The sequence below is a fragment of the Asterias rubens genome, chromosome 1, assembly GCF_902459465.1.
Source record: "Asterias rubens chromosome 1, eAstRub1.3, whole genome shotgun sequence".
NCBI classification, from domain to species: domain Eukaryota; kingdom Metazoa; phylum Echinodermata; class Asteroidea; order Forcipulatida; family Asteriidae; genus Asterias; species Asterias rubens.
The window spans coordinates 10,719,796-10,737,597 of NC_047062.1; the positions used below are offsets into that span (position 1 = coordinate 10,719,796).

Genomic DNA, 17,802 nt, shown 5'->3' on the forward strand with positions numbered 1-17,802 from the left:
ATCATTAGACCGTGTAGGTTAAAGGTAGATCTGTGATCTTCACCATTCATGTATCTTACCAATTCTTTTGACCTTTTGAATTGTTTGATTATTGTTTCCATTTCTTCTGAACATTCCCACCAGACTGAGACGATGCTCCTAGGAGACCCAGAGCTCGCCAGCTTGAAGAAAGGAGAGATCATCCAGCTTCAGCGCAAGGGATTCTTTATCTGTGACCAGGCGTATGAGGAGCCAAGGTAGGGGGCCAAAGGTCATTAAGGAAGGTAAATTATGGGATTGAAAGAATTTTAGTCCCGGTTTAAAGAGTCGTAATACTTGAATACAAGACATTCTATGTGCAGTACATTTTATATAATATTAGTTATCACACAAGCATGAGTGGACTACCGAAAAAACAAACCCAGAGCACTTCTGTGTCCCAGATCCAACAAAGCCAAAAGCTGAGTTGTGACTACTAACGCAGGTGTGATATAACAAATTTATCTTCAAGCAAACTCGATGCACAGCGAGATGCACTGTTAGAACAGCTGTACGTTTTGCGGTCGTTTTGCCTGTGAGATGTCAGTAGTTTTCCTGATTTCAGGTTTTTGAGGTCTTGGGCCTAACCCAGTAGGTCTTTAATAAGTATATTGTTTGTTTTTACTAGTCGCCACAGCGGTCGTTCCAGTCCGTGTATTCTTCTGAACATACCTGATGGTCACAAGGGAGCATCCAAGCCAGAGGAGTCAGCTAAGGTAATGTTGCAAGCAAACTCTCAGCTTAAAAAGCAAAGTATACCTTTGGTTTTGGGATCTGCTTCATTGTTTTGTACCATAATAAATGTAGATATATACAATGAAACTAGCCTGTGAGAATTTCATTTCAAAAGATGGTAGCGTTTTTCAGATATCGCTGAAAATCTGGAATGGTTGCGTCCACGCAGGAAGAATTATCCGTTATTGGAATACACAATCTGAGAAACGTTTCATGAAGAATTGTTGCTCAGATTTAAATGTTTTTGAACCCCTCTCTCTCAAAGGATTTGGGTACTTTTTCAAAAACTTACAGGGTTTGAAGATAATGATAGAGGAAAGCTTCCCTTCAAATCTTACTTACTGAGGTGCTGTAGTTTTTGAGAAATGAGTAAAACAATGTCATGAAAATGCGTTTGGAAATGATTAAAATAGTTTGTGTCTCATGAGACGAAAATTATTTTCATGACATTGTTTTACTCATTCTCCAAAAACTGCAGCACCTCAGCACATAATATTTTCAGGGAAGCTTTCTACTATCATTATCTTCAAACTGTGTAAGTTTAGTGTCAATCTGTGGAAATTGTGTTTTTGGTCCTACAAAAGTTACATAGACCCTTTAAACCCAGTCCTTTGAAGGAAAATGTTTCACAAAATGCTGTACATTTTCAACAGCTGCAGTTTTCATGGTCATTAATTTTGTGGGTGATTACCAAAGGTATACTCGCCCTTTAAATACACTGGACACTATTGGTAATTGTCAAAGACCAGTCTTCTCACTTGGTGTATCTCAAAATATGCATAAAATAACAAACCTGTGTGATTTTTTTTTAGCTCAATTGGTCGTCGAAGTTGCGAGATAATAATGAAAGAAAAAAGCACCCTTGTCACACGAAGTTGTGTGCTTTCATCAGATGCTTGATTTTGAGACCTCAAATTCTAAATCTGAAGTTTTGAAATCAAATTCTTGAAAACTTCCTCACTTCAGAGGGAGCCGTTTCTCACAATGTTTTATTCTCTCCCCAAATACTCGTAATCAAGAAAGGTTTTACGCTGATGATAATATTGGGTAATTACCAATAGTGTCCACTGCCTTTAATTTAAGCACCTATTGTGAGTTGTCACTGTTTAATTTTGTAAAAATAGTTTGATAGAAGCTTTTCCTGTCTACAATTTGTCAGGGTACAGTTCTCAATCAGATGATATTTTGAGATTGTGAAAAGTAGATTTGCAATTGCAGAATTTGAACCTATAGCACCTGGCATACTGAGCCATTGCTCAATCAACTCACCTACCAATAAGAAAGCAGGATTAATTATCGTACCTTCCCACTATCAATGATCTTTAACAGTTGACTGTATCATTTATTGATTCTCTCGGTTAGGATAAGCAAAAAGAGACAAATAATAAGTCAAAAGGAACTCCAGCATCGAAACCAACAAGTACCGCACCACCGTCATCAGCGAAACCAAGCAGTGATTTGAGCACCCTCATCAATCAAATTACTGCACAGGGAGACGAAGTCAGGAAACTCAAAGCTGAAGAAGCATCCAAGGTAAACATTGCTCAAGGATGGACAGTTTGTGATTAAAAAACAGACACAATACAAACTTTTTGAATATTTGACAGAAATAATCCTAATATTGAGTTTTCTCAGAACTTACTGATTGAAACGTCAAGTTGTTCCACCATGGGTTCCTTTTCAGAACCATCACAATCCATAAGAGAGATTTGTTTGTTTAGATGATCTTCCTGTCGAGGGAATTCGGCAAACTCCCACAAAGGGATATAAATGCCAAGCTGGCAACAGCCAATCTCTCATTCAAATACTGGTTTAACGTCTTTGATTATGAATTGCACAAATCAAGAAATGGTGATTCAGTACTTAGACGTCAATACTTATTCTAGTCATTGTAAACTCAGCGGTTAGCTCAAGAATTTGTGATTGCAAGTCCTGCAGTCTAACCACTGGACCATAGTGACCATGTTCATATGTGTTACAGAAATCCATACTAGATTCCACAATGCTCTAACTCTTACTTGAAATTGAAATAACTTTATTTTAACACCATTGTAGGAAACCGTGACTGCTGCAGTGAAGATTTTACTGAGTTTGAAAGCAGATTACAAAGCTCAAACAGGCACCGACTACAAGCCTCCAGCAAGTGGTGCTTCGAAAGTGGAGAAGAAGGAACCAGTAACAGATACAACTGCACTAGTTGGGAAGATCACTGTTCAGGGAGACAAAGTGCGCCAACTGAAAACTGACAAGGCACATAAGGTATTTTGTTGTCTGTCTGTCTAGCCCATTTCACTCCACTGCAGGAGGAAAGCATCTTCACAATTCTCCATTTCACTCTATCCTGTGCTGTCTGTTGTCAAGCAATGCCCCTGTACATGTATGTACTTTGTTCATCTCTCCATCTAACTATGCAAATACTTGCCTTTTACGTGTACCTCGATCATTAACATGAATTTAGTGTTTTTAATACGCAAAATTCAGTTGTGGGTTTCAGTTGTGCTTAACTGTTTTACTTTTTGGGACAATTTAAGTATCTGAGGTGCATTCCACTCCAGTGACGATGCCAATATCAGGGATGAGAAAGTTCCGACTTTTATCTGAATTCAAACTTTTTAAATCAGCCCGATGAACAAAATCAGCCCATGTCAACATATGAGAAAAACTACCTCATTGGTCTACTTCTCTATAGTGCTGAGAACACTGTTTCTAACAGCTTTGTGAAATCTAAGCCCCCAGGGGCTACCAAAAGGTGGGAATGCCATCATTTCAACATAGAGCAAGTTTGGGTGAGCGACCAGAAACTGTGACGTAGCTCTCGGTCGATCCACAATTGACCATAGTCTACCATACTCCAGGGCATGGTTCGATATAGGCAATCTCCTTGTGCTTTAATGGTTTCTGCTTAGTCTAGTCGGTATAGACGATGTGACCTATGTTTACTTTCGAACCGCCCTCTGTTGAAAAAACACTGTATACGTCATGTTACGCCGGGCAAAAAGACGCGTAGTCATGGTAAGATTGCATACACTTTCTAGCTGGCTGCCAAAACACAAAGGCTTTGCCCGGCGGTATGCGCGCGAATCATGTTATGGTTTTCGTGTGACGTCAGAGGTCACATCGTCTATAGTCAAGTCTAGTCGCCACCCGAACCTGCTCATGTTTGGATCCTATACTAGTTTCTTTTCAGAACCAACACATGGTGCTGCAGTGTTTGGATCCGATACTAGTTTCTTTTCAGAACCAATACATGGTGCTACAGTGCAAACCTCGTCTGGTTATTCTCCCACCATGCAAAGTCTCAAAACCTACTTAATCTCTGTGATGTTGACTTGTTTTTTTCTTTTTTCTTTTTTCTTCACAGGAGGCTGTTGATGCCGAAGGTAAAATTCTTCGGAGTTTGAAAGCGCAATACAAGAAGGAGACAGGATCAAACTACAAACCTCCTGCAGCTGATGCTCAGAAGCCAAAGGAGAAGAAGGAAACACCTGAAGTGGCTGCAATCGTTGAAAAGATCACTGCACAGGGAGATCAAGTCAGACAACTCAAAACGGACAAAGCATCCAAGGTATTGGTGTGAAATTATCCATAGTTTAATAGAAATTCATTTTGGTTTTACCCATAGCAACGATGTGTGCAAAGCACTGTACACTCTGAACTTTCCAGTGTTCTGTGAAGAAAAAAATCACAGGCATATTACTCTGGTGGGATTTGAACCCACGACCATTGCAAATCTAGAGCAGTGTCTTACCAACTAGACCACCTAGATTGCTGGCTACTTAGAGGCAGTGCTCTGGAATTGCAAAAGCCTGTGTGTAATTATATTGCGTATATACAAGAGAATTTTCTCCATGGTACAATGTGGGACCAATAAACTGAGTTGAAATACATTTGCCAAAATCGGGCACCTCTAGTAAATAATGGAATGGCATTTAATGATAAAGAAATTCTTTTAGACATAACAACATCTCACAACATTCTTTTGGGGAATATTTGAACCATAATATGTTTCCTCAGATCCATATTCTAAAAACTTGTATGCATACTTGATACAACATCATTCAGACGTTCATGCAGAATTGTTATTTATTTATCTATCATTATCTGAACTGCTGTTCAAACTGAAATGATTGTCTGTTTCTTTGCCAGGAGCAAATTGATGCGGGAGTGAAAAGCCTCCTCGCCTTGAAAGCTGAGTATAAAAGCTTGACTGGTAGTGACTACAAGCCCCCAGGGGGTGGTCAAAAGAGTGACAAGAAGGCAGACAAGAAGAAGGAGAAGGGAGCCGAGGGGAAGAAGGGAAGCGAAGCCAAGAAAGAGGAGAAAACGTCAAAGGAGGCTGCCGGAGCTGACAAGAAGCAGACGAGGTTAGGTCTGGAAGCTAAGAAGGAAGAAAACCTTAGTGACTGGTACTCACAGGTAGGCTGTGATTTCTTCATTTTTAACCAGAAATAAACCCCATCCCCCCCAAAAAAAAAAAAAAACTGTGATTTTGTTTAAATATTTTTATTAATAAGATCAATTTCATAAAAAAAATGAAGATAAAACCATTTAGAATGCCCCATATTGCAAAGTAGGGCTTTTAAAACCAAAGATAAATGTATGTAAAGCAGGCTTAGTGCTCGCAAGCTTTCACGCTTTGCGCTTATAGTTCAGTTTTTGTTCAACGGCCTATCACATCCCCGACTCTAACATACCTGACGGCACCAAACTTTTACTGGCTCTTTTTACAGCCAACACTCCTTCAAAAGAGATTTACACATAGTTGTACCCGCAAGGTTACTATTTCTAGTGAATTCTTATCTTGACTATAATCGCTCCGTCGTTCCCATGGGACGTCATGCTGTAGGTCGTGTGTGTTGTATAATGCAAATAAAAGAATCGAGTTGAGAAGTGGTTTTACTCCATTGCCTCCAGTCCGGTCCCATCAATCCATTTCTGTTACCTTCTTCAGGTGATTACGAAAGCTGAGATGATTGAGTACTATGATGTGAGTGGCTGCTACGTTCTCCGTCCGTGGTCGTACTCAATCTGGGAGGCAATCAAGGAGTACTTTGACCGCTGTATCAAGAAGCTCGGCGTGGAGAACACCTACTTCCCGATGTTTGTATCTCAGAGTGCCCTGGAGAGGGAGAAGGATCATATTGCTGACTTCTCACCAGAGGTAAAGGCGGGTTACAGAGAGGACAAAAAATTGTGCTCATTTTAGATACCTTAAAGACTCTGGACACTATTGGTAATGGACAAAGACCAGTCTTCTCACTTGGTGTATCTCAACATACACATAAAATAACAAACCTGTAAAAATTTGAGCTCCACTGGTCGTCGGATTTGTGAGTTAAGAGTGAAGAAGAAAAAAAAAACCTTGTCGCACGAAGTTGTGTGCTTTCAGATGCTTGATTTTGAGACCTCAAATACTAAACCTGAGGTCTCAAATCAAATTCGTTGAAAAGGTACTTCTTTCTCAAAAACTGTATCACCTCAGAGGGAGCCGTTTCTCACAACTATCAACTTTAATTTTTACACTATCTCCCTATAACTCGTTACCAAGTAAGGTTTTATTCTGATAATTATTTTGAGTAATTACTAAAAGTGTCAGCTGCCTTTAGAGAGACCAAGGATAAAACAAAGAAGGGAAAAATAAAAGGTCTCTGCATGAAATTTCTAAAGACCGTTGTGCTCCACAAGGAAATGTTGTGAAAAAGTCTATGGGGTAACTTTTAAGGGAAAACTGGAGAGGGAGAAGTATCATCTAGCCGACTTATCCCCTGAGGTAAAAGCAGGCCACAGAGAGGACAAAATGTCGGAGAGTAATTTGTAAAACGGCAGTTTTATTCATTGGGCCTTGATGAGAGCTTCAAGATTTCATGGCCGAGGATTGAATTCAAGTTATGGTGGTTTATAAGTCAACGTTGTGTGGGTTTGAATCCAGGTCATGATACTTGTGTCCTTGAGTAAGACACTTCATATGAACTGCTTCTTGTCGTCCTAGGGGTATAAATAGGTACCTGCGAGGGTAGAGTTTGATATAAACTACATGTAGTTGTCCTTGCGTAGAGCAGAGCTCTCGTTTTTGCACCAGGATTGTCTCTATTCACAGACATTGCGCACTAGAAATGGTCAATTATTATTATTTATTATTAACGTAACTCACCAAGAGGTTGACATTTTCTTGATACTTGTTTTGATGATTGTGATTCTGGTGTTATAGGTTGCTTGGGTGACTAGATCTGGCAGTACTGACCTGGCTGAACCCATTGCGATTCGCCCAACTAGCGAGACTGGTAAGGAAATCAAGTATACTGGATTCTTTCTGTCTGTTTGTTTAGTTGCTTTTTTTCTGGTTGCATTCAGCATGATATTAATCAATACATTTTATTGCGATTTTTCCTGCTTTTTAATCATTGTCTTTTTGATCTTGTTTAATTTATTTTATCATGACTTGTTTGAGCTTGTGTTCATTGTATGAAATCGTGCAATATAAATCAATGAATTATTATTATTTTTGTTATAAAGATTTGTGTAAAACATGTTGATAGCATTTAAAGACACTAGACACTATTGGTAATTGTCAAAGACCAGTCTTCTCACTTGGTGTATCTCAACATATGCATAAAATAACGAACCTGTGAAAATTTGAGCTGGATTGGTCGTCGGAGTTGTGAGATAACTATGAAAGAAAAAACCCCCACGGTTCACACGAAGTTGTGTGCTTTCAGATGCTTGATTTCGAGACCTCAAATGCTAAACTTGAGGTCTCGAAAATCAAATTCGTGGAAAATAACCTCTTTCTTGAAAACTACGTCACTTCAGAGAGAGCTGTTTCTCACAATGTTTTATACTACCAACCTCTCCCCATTGCTCGTCACCACATAACGTTTTATGCTTAAAATTATTTCAATTAATTATCAATAGTGTCCACTGCCTTTAATCTCAATGTAATCTCCAATGATCGCAAAGCGTTTAAGTTTGCTGCTTTGTTTAACCTTTTTATTTTAGTTTTTTTCAATATTTGTTGATTTGCTATTGTGAATTGGTGCAATATAAATCAGTTCATCATTATTTTTATTGAAACATATTTTATAAAAACATTTTTAAAATTTTGTTTTTAAAAATGCTTTCGTTTCTTCAGTACACACGTTCTTTTTAAGTTTTTGTGATTGTGAACTGACTTATTTTAGCAAGAGTTTGTTTGTTCAGTAGCCTTGATATTGACTTGATTGGTTTTGGTTTACTTTATGTGTCTCATCAGTAATGTACCCAACGTATGCCAAGTGGGTTCAGTCACACAGGGATCTTCCAATTAAGCTCAACCAATGGTGCAACGTTGTGGTGAGTAGGAAGAGTTTCACTTTGTGTAACCTCTGCTTTTCCGTCCCTAATTTTAGCTAATTTGTTTTTAGCTACAGTTTTTCCCAAATGGAAACCCCTTGTTCTGATGCGGATACTGTCTGCACACGCCGCTATTTAGGGCATCAAAATGTAGAGTTATGTGCGTGTGCCCACACCCGTTGGTTGACCGCACCAGATGTGGCAGAGCTCTGTGTCAAGTGACATGGAACGGACAGGACCAAATGGAGGAACAGACTGGATGATGATGATGATGATGAGTTATGGTGAATGTCTAACTGTGCTCCTGTTGCCTAAATTGTGTACTATAAACACACAATGAATTATGACATAGCATTGGGTTATGCAGGTATAATATTCTGTCAAATCCTACTTTTTTTTCAAGACCAAATATTTTGCCTGTATTATTAAGTTAAATTACAGCAGAACTGTCGCAAATTTAGACTCAAATATTGAAATCTTCCGGGTGGTTGTCTGTGCCACTGACCCAAGATTTATCCCCTGTTTCAACCCATAGCGATGGGAGTTCAAACACCCACAGCCGTTCCTGCGTACCCGTGAGTTTCTGTGGCAGGAGGGCCACACGGCTTGGGCAAACCGACCCGACGCAGTGGAAGAGGTCTTCCAGATCTTGGAGCATTACGCTGAGGTGTACGAGAATCTACTTGCCATTCCAGTGGTGAGGGGACGGAAGACACTGAAGGAGAAATTCGCTGGCGGAGATTTCACCACCACGGTGGAGGCGTTTATATCGGCCAGTGGTCGGGCCATTCAGGTTTGTAGTTAATTCTTATTTTTTTCAGTTTTGTTTTTCTAATAAGATATCGCCTAACATCACAAGGCCACTTCAAGGTAAGAGCTACACTTAACGATTAAACGTCTCATCAACAATCTTTATTTTTATATGAATTACAGGGTGCAACCTCTCATCATCTTGGCCAGAACTTCTCCAAGATGTTTGAAATCAAGTTTGAGGATCCAAACAATGTAAGATAACCCATTGATTGTTTGATTACTTCTCTTCAGCCCTCCTCAATAGATCTTAAAGCTAGACTACAAGAATAATCACTTCATCCTCTTCATGGTTATCCTCATTTTAAACATGCTCTTTTTATTTTCAAATGTTTGTTCAAAACTACTCCGATATATCTTTTAATTCCTTGTCATGTTTTCTTTGGTCCGTTCACTTGAATGATCCCTGCCTTGCAAGCAAAGTTCTGGGTCAAAGCATTTTGGACCAATGACTTGGAACAATCTTCCTCCTCTCATTAGGGAATCTATTCGTTTGTCTCTATTTCGTAAAGGCTCTTAAGACCTGGCCTCTACCACTTGTATTATGTGCGCTATGATCTTGATGGAATAGTGCCTTTGTATGTTTTTTGTGTGAAGTGCTTTGTGTAGTTTTAAAGGTACTACAGTCTATATAAACTCGGTTGTTATTGTTATACATTTTAATTGTTATGTCATGTTAGTCACTTTGATCATTTGGTTTGAGAGAATTTTCTAGAGCTTTCAAATATGTGCTTATATCTGGACATTTATGACAAATTTGTACAAAAACTAAATATTTTAACCGAATGATGAAACTGGCTGGGAGGATGATTCAGGTAGGAGGGTAGCCACGAGTATTATAATAATATAATAGTCAACTTTTATATAGCTTTATACACCATGTCTCAAAGCCCTTTCACATTATTACCCCTGGTCACTGGGCCTTAAATAATTCCTTAAACCATCTCAGCTCCCTGGGGAGTATACAGCCTGTGCCGCCAAATATGTAGCGAACTAAGCTAATCAATCACAAGAACCATCTCTGCCCTCACAGGTACCCTTTTACCCCTGGGTGGAGAGAAGCAATTATAGTTAAGTGTCTTGCTTAGGGACACAAGTGTCACGACCGGGATTTGAACCCACACTCTGCTGAACAGAAACACCAGAACTTGAGTTCGGTGCTGTTATCCGCTCGGCCATGACACCTCCCATCGTACATGCGTGTCAGAACTTGTGGGGTATCACCATAACTGGCTCTTCTCAGATCCAGCACTACTCACAAAAGAGATTTTTTCCTTGGTGTCACCGCAAACCTTAACTATTAATTACTTGGTGAAACTATGGTTGGAAGGATGATTTAATTCACATTGGACTGATTTTGATTCATATTTGCAGGAGGGTAGCCACGAGTATGCGTATCAGAACTCGTGGGGTATCACCACTCGTACCATCGGTGTCATGTGCCTTGTTCATGGTGACAACAGAGGGCTGGTCCTGCCACCTAGAGTTGCCTGTGTACAGGTAAGACATTATCAATTACTCTCTATTTTTATTTATTGATTGACTTGTTTATTGGTATATACAAAATGACCAGAGGGAGATTTCCAAGAGTTAGGACTAGTCCTAGGAGATATCAAAAACGTATAGCTAGTCCTAAGTTAGGACGAGTAACTCTTCCTAACTTGAGATGAGACTAGTCTTATAATTTTGGTCACTTAACAATGGTAAAGATTATTATTATTATTATTATTATTAAGCATTTAGGTACGCTATTCATGGTAAAACCATATCACAGCGTTTACAAAGAGCAATAAATTAAACATTAAACAAACAAACAAACAACAATAAAAACAAAAAACAAAATCAATTAGGAAAGAGGTAGGTTTTAAGAATCTTCTTAAACACATTCACTGATTCAGCAGATTTAATATAGGAGGGAAGTTCATTCCACTCTTTAGCTGCTGAAACAGTGAATGTTCGATCTCCCGCCTTACTGTGAGTCATGGGAAAAGTAAGGCGAAATGGATCTGCATTGGAGCGAAGATTTGTACGCAAAGGTCGATACAACTGAATACATGAGTACATGTACAAATATAAACAATCACATATATTAAAGGGCAATAGAGTAAAAAGTACAAATTTACAAAACCCTTCATAAAAGAACTATTACATCTGAGCAGTTGTGGAATGAAAGATTTCCTGCAACTCACTGGTACAATGGTAAAATGTGAGCACAGGTAAAAATACAAACAGTCTCAATACAAATTAAAGGGGCATATAGTCAAAACAAAGTACAAGATTAACAAAACCATTAACAAAAACTATTACAACATGTTGGCAAGTTGTGGAACGGTAGATTTCCTACCATATGGGAACTGGAGTTGTGTATTTACGTTTATTTTCCTAAACGGTTAAAGGATAGTCACTGTAGTCCTCTGGTTAGACTACAGGTCTTGCAATCACAAGGTTGTGGGTTAACCGCTGATTTCACAATGACTTGAATTAGTATTGTCGCTAGTTACCGAACAACAATATCTTGACTTGTGCAATTCATAAAACGTATGTTTTTTCTTTTAACAACATTACTTCAAAGTGAAATGTTCCTCGACATGCTTTATACTATCGAAAGCTGCTGTACATGTAGGCTACTAAACAAAAGTTATTGAAATTTTAAGAGTGATTACCGAACAAACACCTTCCCTTTAATTAGTTTACTATTGGGCCTCAAAAGTTTTAATTGCCATTAATATTGAGAGTGATTACCAAACGATTACTTGCCCTTCAAAACTGATGTTTGACGTAAGAAAATAGAACAATGACTTTCTCATTTGATTGATGTATTAGATCATCATCGTTCCTTGTGGTATAACCAAGTCAACCAGCAACCAAGACAAGGAGAAGCTCATGGGCAAGTGTGATGAATACTTTACGCAGTTTGAGGAGGCCGGGCTGAAGGTGAGACGTGACTACAGGGATAACTACAGCCCTGGATGGAAGTTCAACCACTGGGAGCTCAAGGTAAAGTTAGACCCAGTAACTTGGGGGCACTGTAGTATTCCTTTTTTGGATGTGTTTTGGGCTATTTACCGACACTTGCTTAAAGGATTTGGGTACTTTTTGTAACACAAAGCACAATGTCCACAGATTTACACTAAACTTAAACCGTTTGAAGATAATGATGGTAGAAAGCGTACCTAAAAATATTAGTTGCTGAGGTGCTGATTTTTTTGAGAATTGAGTAAAACAATGTCATGAAAATACGTATTTCAGGGAAGCTTTCTACTGTGTATCATTATCTTCAAACTGTGTAAGTTTAATGTAAATCTGTGGATATTGTGTTTTTTGTCCTACAAAAAGTACAAAGGAAAACATTTCCTCCAAAGCTCTTCCCTGCTAAAGTATTCTTTGCCAGATTCTGGTGATGTTGAGTCGTATTGCTGTTGTTTCTGTGTTACAGTTCATTTTTAGAATTTCGTGTATTCTCTGTATTTTCTCTGTATTTTCTCTGCTCAGTATTATATTTTTGATGTTTTTTTTAATCTCTATCCAATTCAGCCTTTGGGCTGCAAGTAGTGTTTTTAATGAACCAATAGACCTTATGCATTGACATCATCCAGCCGCCACCTTAGAGGTAAAACGATGACGAAACAATGGAAACGCACAGATTTGTACATGCGACGCATAGGTTTGGCCAATGAACGGCCGCTTTTTTACCTCTAGGTGAGAGCGCCCTACTGATATGACTACTGTGCATAAGGTCTTGAGTTATAATAATAATAAAAATGTTGAACCCTATGCCTTGTGGTGTTTGTCACGTTTCGTGATTCTGATTACAACACCTCGTCATCAGGGTTACAGGCTGTTGACTGGCTCGATGAGTGTATAGTTACGTCACATTTTATTATTTGGTTCTCCTTGTTCATTAATTTTTTTCAAACACTTTTTAACAAATATCAGGGAGTACCCATTCGTGTAGAGCTTGGCCCACGTGATGTGAGCAATGGTCAGGTTGTGATGGTGCGCCGAGATACCGGGGAAAAGCTTGTCTTCAAAGCGGGCGAGGCTGCCAGCAAGGCCGCCGAAGTGTTGGAGTCCATCCACACCTATCTCTATGATAAGTAAGTGGATCTAGAACCAAGATGTACTTACTTAATAGCCTAAAGCCTGGTACATACTTCCAGTGAAGGCGAATGCTATACAATATTTTACGTCACAACATCCAAACAAATCATTCGCACTGTTGAACTGCGAAACATACGCTGCAAAAACAGCCATGTGTGTCAAATTTCGTATCGCATTTGCATTCGCAGGAAGTATAAACCGGGCTTTGTGGCTGTGTTTTAGTATTTCAAAGTTGCCAAGTAAGTTCTCAAATTTTTCACAGGACATTGGTAAAATACTGAGAAGACAGTGTTTGACTCACATAAGAAAAGTCAGCCGTTATTTTTTCCACATTGATATAAATCCTGCTCTTTGATCTACTTTTCTAGTGCGAGGACACTGTTCCTAAAAGCTATGTGAAGTCTAAACCACAGGAGTTACTAAAAGGTGGAAATGCCATCATTTCAAAATACCTTCTAAAATTTGGATAATAGTTTCAGACTGTTTTTGTCAGCAATAACTCTCCTGGGAATCAGATGTTGCATTTTATTAGGTTATCAGATACACTTTCTTGAATATGAAAACAAAAAAGTTCAGTATGTAATAATCAGTAAGCTTTCTGACTAAGATTGAACAATGACGTTTGTTTTTCATACCAATCCTGTAAAATACCTTAAAGGATTTGGGTACTTTTTTAAAATGTCCACGGATTTACAGGGTTTGAAGTTAATGATAGTGGAAAGCTTCCCTTCAAATATTAATAACTGAGGTTCTGTAGTTTTTGAGAAATGAGTAAAACAAGTCTAGAAATAATTTTCGCCTCAGGAAGACAACAATTATTTTAGCACGTAAAATCCCATAAACCAGTTATGATATTATACCATAACCCTAGCATAACTGGTTAATACGTTTTTACATGCTAAAACTGAGACGAAAATTATTTGTTATACTAATTTCTCAACAACTTCAGCACCTCAGTAAGTAAAATTTCAAGGAAAGCTTTCTACTATCATAGTCTTCAAACTTTGTAAGTTTAATGCAAATCTGTGGACATTGTGTTTTGTGTTAGGAAAAAGTACATAGACCCTCTAAAAACATTCTACCCTGAGTGTGGTCTTAATAATTTGTTAAAAATCCCGACTGATAAAGACGACTACTTTCTTTTATTTTCAGAGCTTGCAAGGATCTTGCTGATCATATGAAGGTATCAACAGATTGGGATGACTTCTGCTCCCAGCTGGATCAGAAAAATGTAAGTTTATTGCAAAATATTTAAATAGTCTTTTATTTGTTTCCCTGTCGATTTGGTGTTCGATCCCTACGAGATTGTGTTTATTTTCCTTTCAACAATTATCGGAGGTTTTCCTCCTCCCAAATCTAAAACTAAAAATTCCTTCCCTCTGGTCTGGTGCAGTGATTGAGTTTGCCCGTCTGAGAGGTCCTTGGTTTCACAATCAGAATTAATAAATAAAATAAATAAATACATGAATACATATTTCTTATTACAGCTTATCCAGACTCCATTCTGTGGTGAACCTGACTGCGAGGATAAAATCAAGAAGGACAGTGCAAGGTATGGAAGAAGAAACTGAGCAATGTATACCTAATCGTTGTTGAATGACATAATAGTGCTGGTAGAAATTGCTGTACAACATACTTTAAGAAACAGAATAAACATTCTGTAAACAACCAGAAGAAGTTATTAAAGGAAATTTCTTCAAAATGCTTCATTATATATGTGTGTAGATAGGGAGGCTCCATACATTGCCTGGTGATATTCAGTTCTCATAAAATGGAAATAAATCCGTTGTTTTCTTTTTGAACTAGCAGATACAGAGTTACATGAGTCACACATGCATTTAATTCACCTGGTAAATTCCAGAAATATCTTGTGGAATTTTTTGTGCATTTCACATGTTTGATGATGTTTTTTTTATTGCTTGCATTTTAAATACATTTTGACAGGATTTCTATCACTTAATTTTACTGTTTATATTTGAAATTGTTCTTGTTATGGTTTTAAACAGAGTTTTTAAATTGTAACTCATTCCTTATTTAATAGTGTAAAGCTCTTTAGAGCTTAATTCCACCCAAAATGTTGTGCTATATAAATACTGTGCTTTTATTATTATTATCATGTAATAAAGCACAAGGTATTTTGTCCCTTAAAAAAAACAAAACACTATTATTATTATTACCATACATTATTATTACCGTTATTATTACCATACAAACTTCCTGCTCAGATTATCAGTCAGATTACACATCTTTTTCAAAAAAGTATTTGAGTAAATGGTTTGTTTTTGTTTACCCTTCGATTTTTTCTTAGATATTGAATTTGTATTGTGTTTCACTTTCAAATATTCTGGATTTGTTCTTACATGTAGCTTAGGCTTACGTTTAATTTGGGTTATTTGACATGTTTATTGATTCTATTCAGGGCAATGAGCAATTTGATGGATTTGTGCTCTTTATAAGTTTTTAACAATTTATATCATTATTATTATTGTTATTAAACAATCCGATTGTTCTTTGCAGGGGTCAAGACGTAGAGGTTGGAGCGCCCTCTATGGGTGCTAAGAGTCTCTGCATCCCGCTCAAGCAGCCTGCTGAGGTGACAAAGGACACAAAGTGCATTTACCCTGAGTGCGGCAAGCCGGCTCAGAGCTACTGCCTGTTTGGACGAAGTTACTAAGCGAGAAATTCGCTCAAAATGTTTGGACGAAGTTACTAAGCGAGAAATTCTCTCAAAATGTTTGGACAAAGTTACTAAGCGAGAAACTCCCTCCAAAATTTGACAAAGTTACTAAGCGAGAAACTCTCTCCAAAATTTCACAAAGTTACTAAGCGAGAAACTCTCTCCAAAATTTGACAAAATTACTAAGCGAGAAACTCTCTCCTAATGTTTAGACAAAGTTACTAAGGGAGAAACTCAAAAGTCACCCCATCTCAAAGCAAAACACAAACAAACACATCTCACCCCAAATATGGCCACAGTAAATTTGATTTTTACTTGGATTCTTTCGGAAGTAGACTTCTGAAAAATTATAGTTCATAATTGATTATCGTTTTCTAGAATGACCGACAAAATTTATCTGATTTTATTTGTTTGCTTATTAAGTAATGCTTCCTTAAAAGTTAATTTTCATTCTTTTAAAAGCATGGATAATTTTCCACCTTGTAAAACCGCTGCTTACCCCATCAGCCATAAAATTTTTGAAAATTAACAGCTTGCCAGCTGACCTTGTTTGTTGATCATTATTAATTAAGCAAAATCACACGGCTATTCTGTGCCTTGTTACATTGGTAATCCTATGTCACTCTACAGGTTTTATATTATGTATAAACATACACAATCCAAAATGTTGGTATTACTTAAAATATTAGTGTTATTTTTTTGTGCTATATTAATATATGACTTACTTCTGTGTTAAATCTGATGGGGTATTGTGACCCTAAACACTATTTCTGAAGTGTGCCATCTCACTTTTATGATATGTTGTGTTTTTATGAAGAAAGTATTAACATGTATTTTCAAGATGCAAAATTGAAAACCCTACTGGTTTTGGTAATCAATTGCACAGGTTGTGTATGGTGTTACTGCTGGGCACTGAACTACAATTTGTACACACAAAAACTGTGCTATGTAGATGCATAAAACACCACATCTTTTTAATTATTTTGTTGTTATGCAAGTTCGCCCCAAACAAGGCTACAGCCTATCTTGGTATGGGGCTACAAGAAGAGAAATTATTTAAGTGGAAAGAACTCGAGAGCTGAAGGTAGGAATTAATATTCCTCCTAAAACAATCTAGATTGTAGAATGGAGGCAAACATGAACAAGGAGTTCAAAAGAGATGCAGTATGTGGATTAAAGACACTGGACACTATTGGTAATTGTCAAAGACCAGTCTTCTCACGTGGTGTATCTCAACATATACATAAAATAACAAACCTGTGGAAATTTGAACTTGGTTGGTCGTCGAAGTTGCGAGATAATAATGGAAGAAAGGACACCCTTGTCACACAAACTTGTTTGCTTTCAGATGCTTGATTTCCAGACCTCGAAATATAATTCTGAGGTCTCGAAATCAAATTCAAATATTTAAGTGGTGAATTAGTTCTTTCTCGAAAACTACGTTGCTTCAGAGGGAGCTGTTCCTCACAATGTTGTTTCATATCAACAGCTCTCCTTTGCTCGTACCAAGTAAGGTTTTATGCTAACAATTACTTTGAACAATTACCAATAGTGTTCACTGCCTTTAAAGCTGTGTGCATGGCTCATGTTGCAAGCTGGCATAGTTAATCTATTAGCCAAAACCACGTTGAATGGTCAGATGGTAGGAAGGTTGACTGACTTTGTAGATGCATTCAACATGATAGCTGACAGTTTATATATTTAACTCTAAACCACAGATGATATTGAATAGTCATACAACAGGAGGGTTGACTGTGTACTACTTAGATGCATACATTTGATTGGTTGAGCATTCGTCACGTGACATGTCACGTCACATGTCTTCCTTTTTGGCCCTGTATTTACTGCAGCCTCTTGAAATTCAGTAATCCCGATTCCATTTCATTATTATTTTTGGAACAAGTACACTTGTATGAACCCAATTCAAAACTACGTTGAGTGATATTTAAGGGTCAAACAGTAAGAAACTTCAAAGGTCAACATTGAGTTTGGTATTAGATCTTGGATTACGTTTTGGCTTAAGATTTAAGATTTTTTACACATACTGTTTTCCAAACATCAATTATATAACTTGTCGATTGAAATCATGCTGGATCGATGAATAAGTTTGAAAATAAAAGACGCTGAATCGT

The 17,802-nt window shown here is 37.7% G+C and overlaps 1 protein-coding gene across 1 annotated transcript in view; it reads left to right on the top strand.

Annotated features, from left to right (window-relative positions):
* LOC117289645 (bifunctional glutamate/proline--tRNA ligase-like) overlaps positions 1–16,916 on the top strand; it is a 33,743-nt gene extending 16,827 nt beyond the window's left edge. The window contains exons 16-32 of the mRNA XM_033770865.1: positions 124–236; positions 647–734; positions 2,116–2,286; positions 2,809–3,012; positions 4,115–4,318; positions 4,900–5,169; positions 5,705–5,914; positions 6,962–7,034; positions 8,003–8,082; positions 8,618–8,875; positions 9,016–9,087; positions 10,267–10,392; positions 11,716–11,889; positions 12,829–12,989; positions 14,146–14,224; positions 14,481–14,545; positions 15,511–16,916. Of these exons, the coding sequence (XP_033626756.1) occupies positions 124–236; positions 647–734; positions 2,116–2,286; positions 2,809–3,012; positions 4,115–4,318; positions 4,900–5,169; positions 5,705–5,914; positions 6,962–7,034; positions 8,003–8,082; positions 8,618–8,875; positions 9,016–9,087; positions 10,267–10,392; positions 11,716–11,889; positions 12,829–12,989; positions 14,146–14,224; positions 14,481–14,545; positions 15,511–15,667 (2,505 nt within the window). The 3' untranslated portion in view covers positions 15,668–16,916. The remainder of the gene's footprint in view (positions 1–123; positions 237–646; positions 735–2,115; positions 2,287–2,808; positions 3,013–4,114; positions 4,319–4,899; positions 5,170–5,704; positions 5,915–6,961; positions 7,035–8,002; positions 8,083–8,617; positions 8,876–9,015; positions 9,088–10,266; positions 10,393–11,715; positions 11,890–12,828; positions 12,990–14,145; positions 14,225–14,480; positions 14,546–15,510) is intronic.
* The last annotated feature ends 886 nt before the right edge of the window (positions 16,917–17,802 follow it).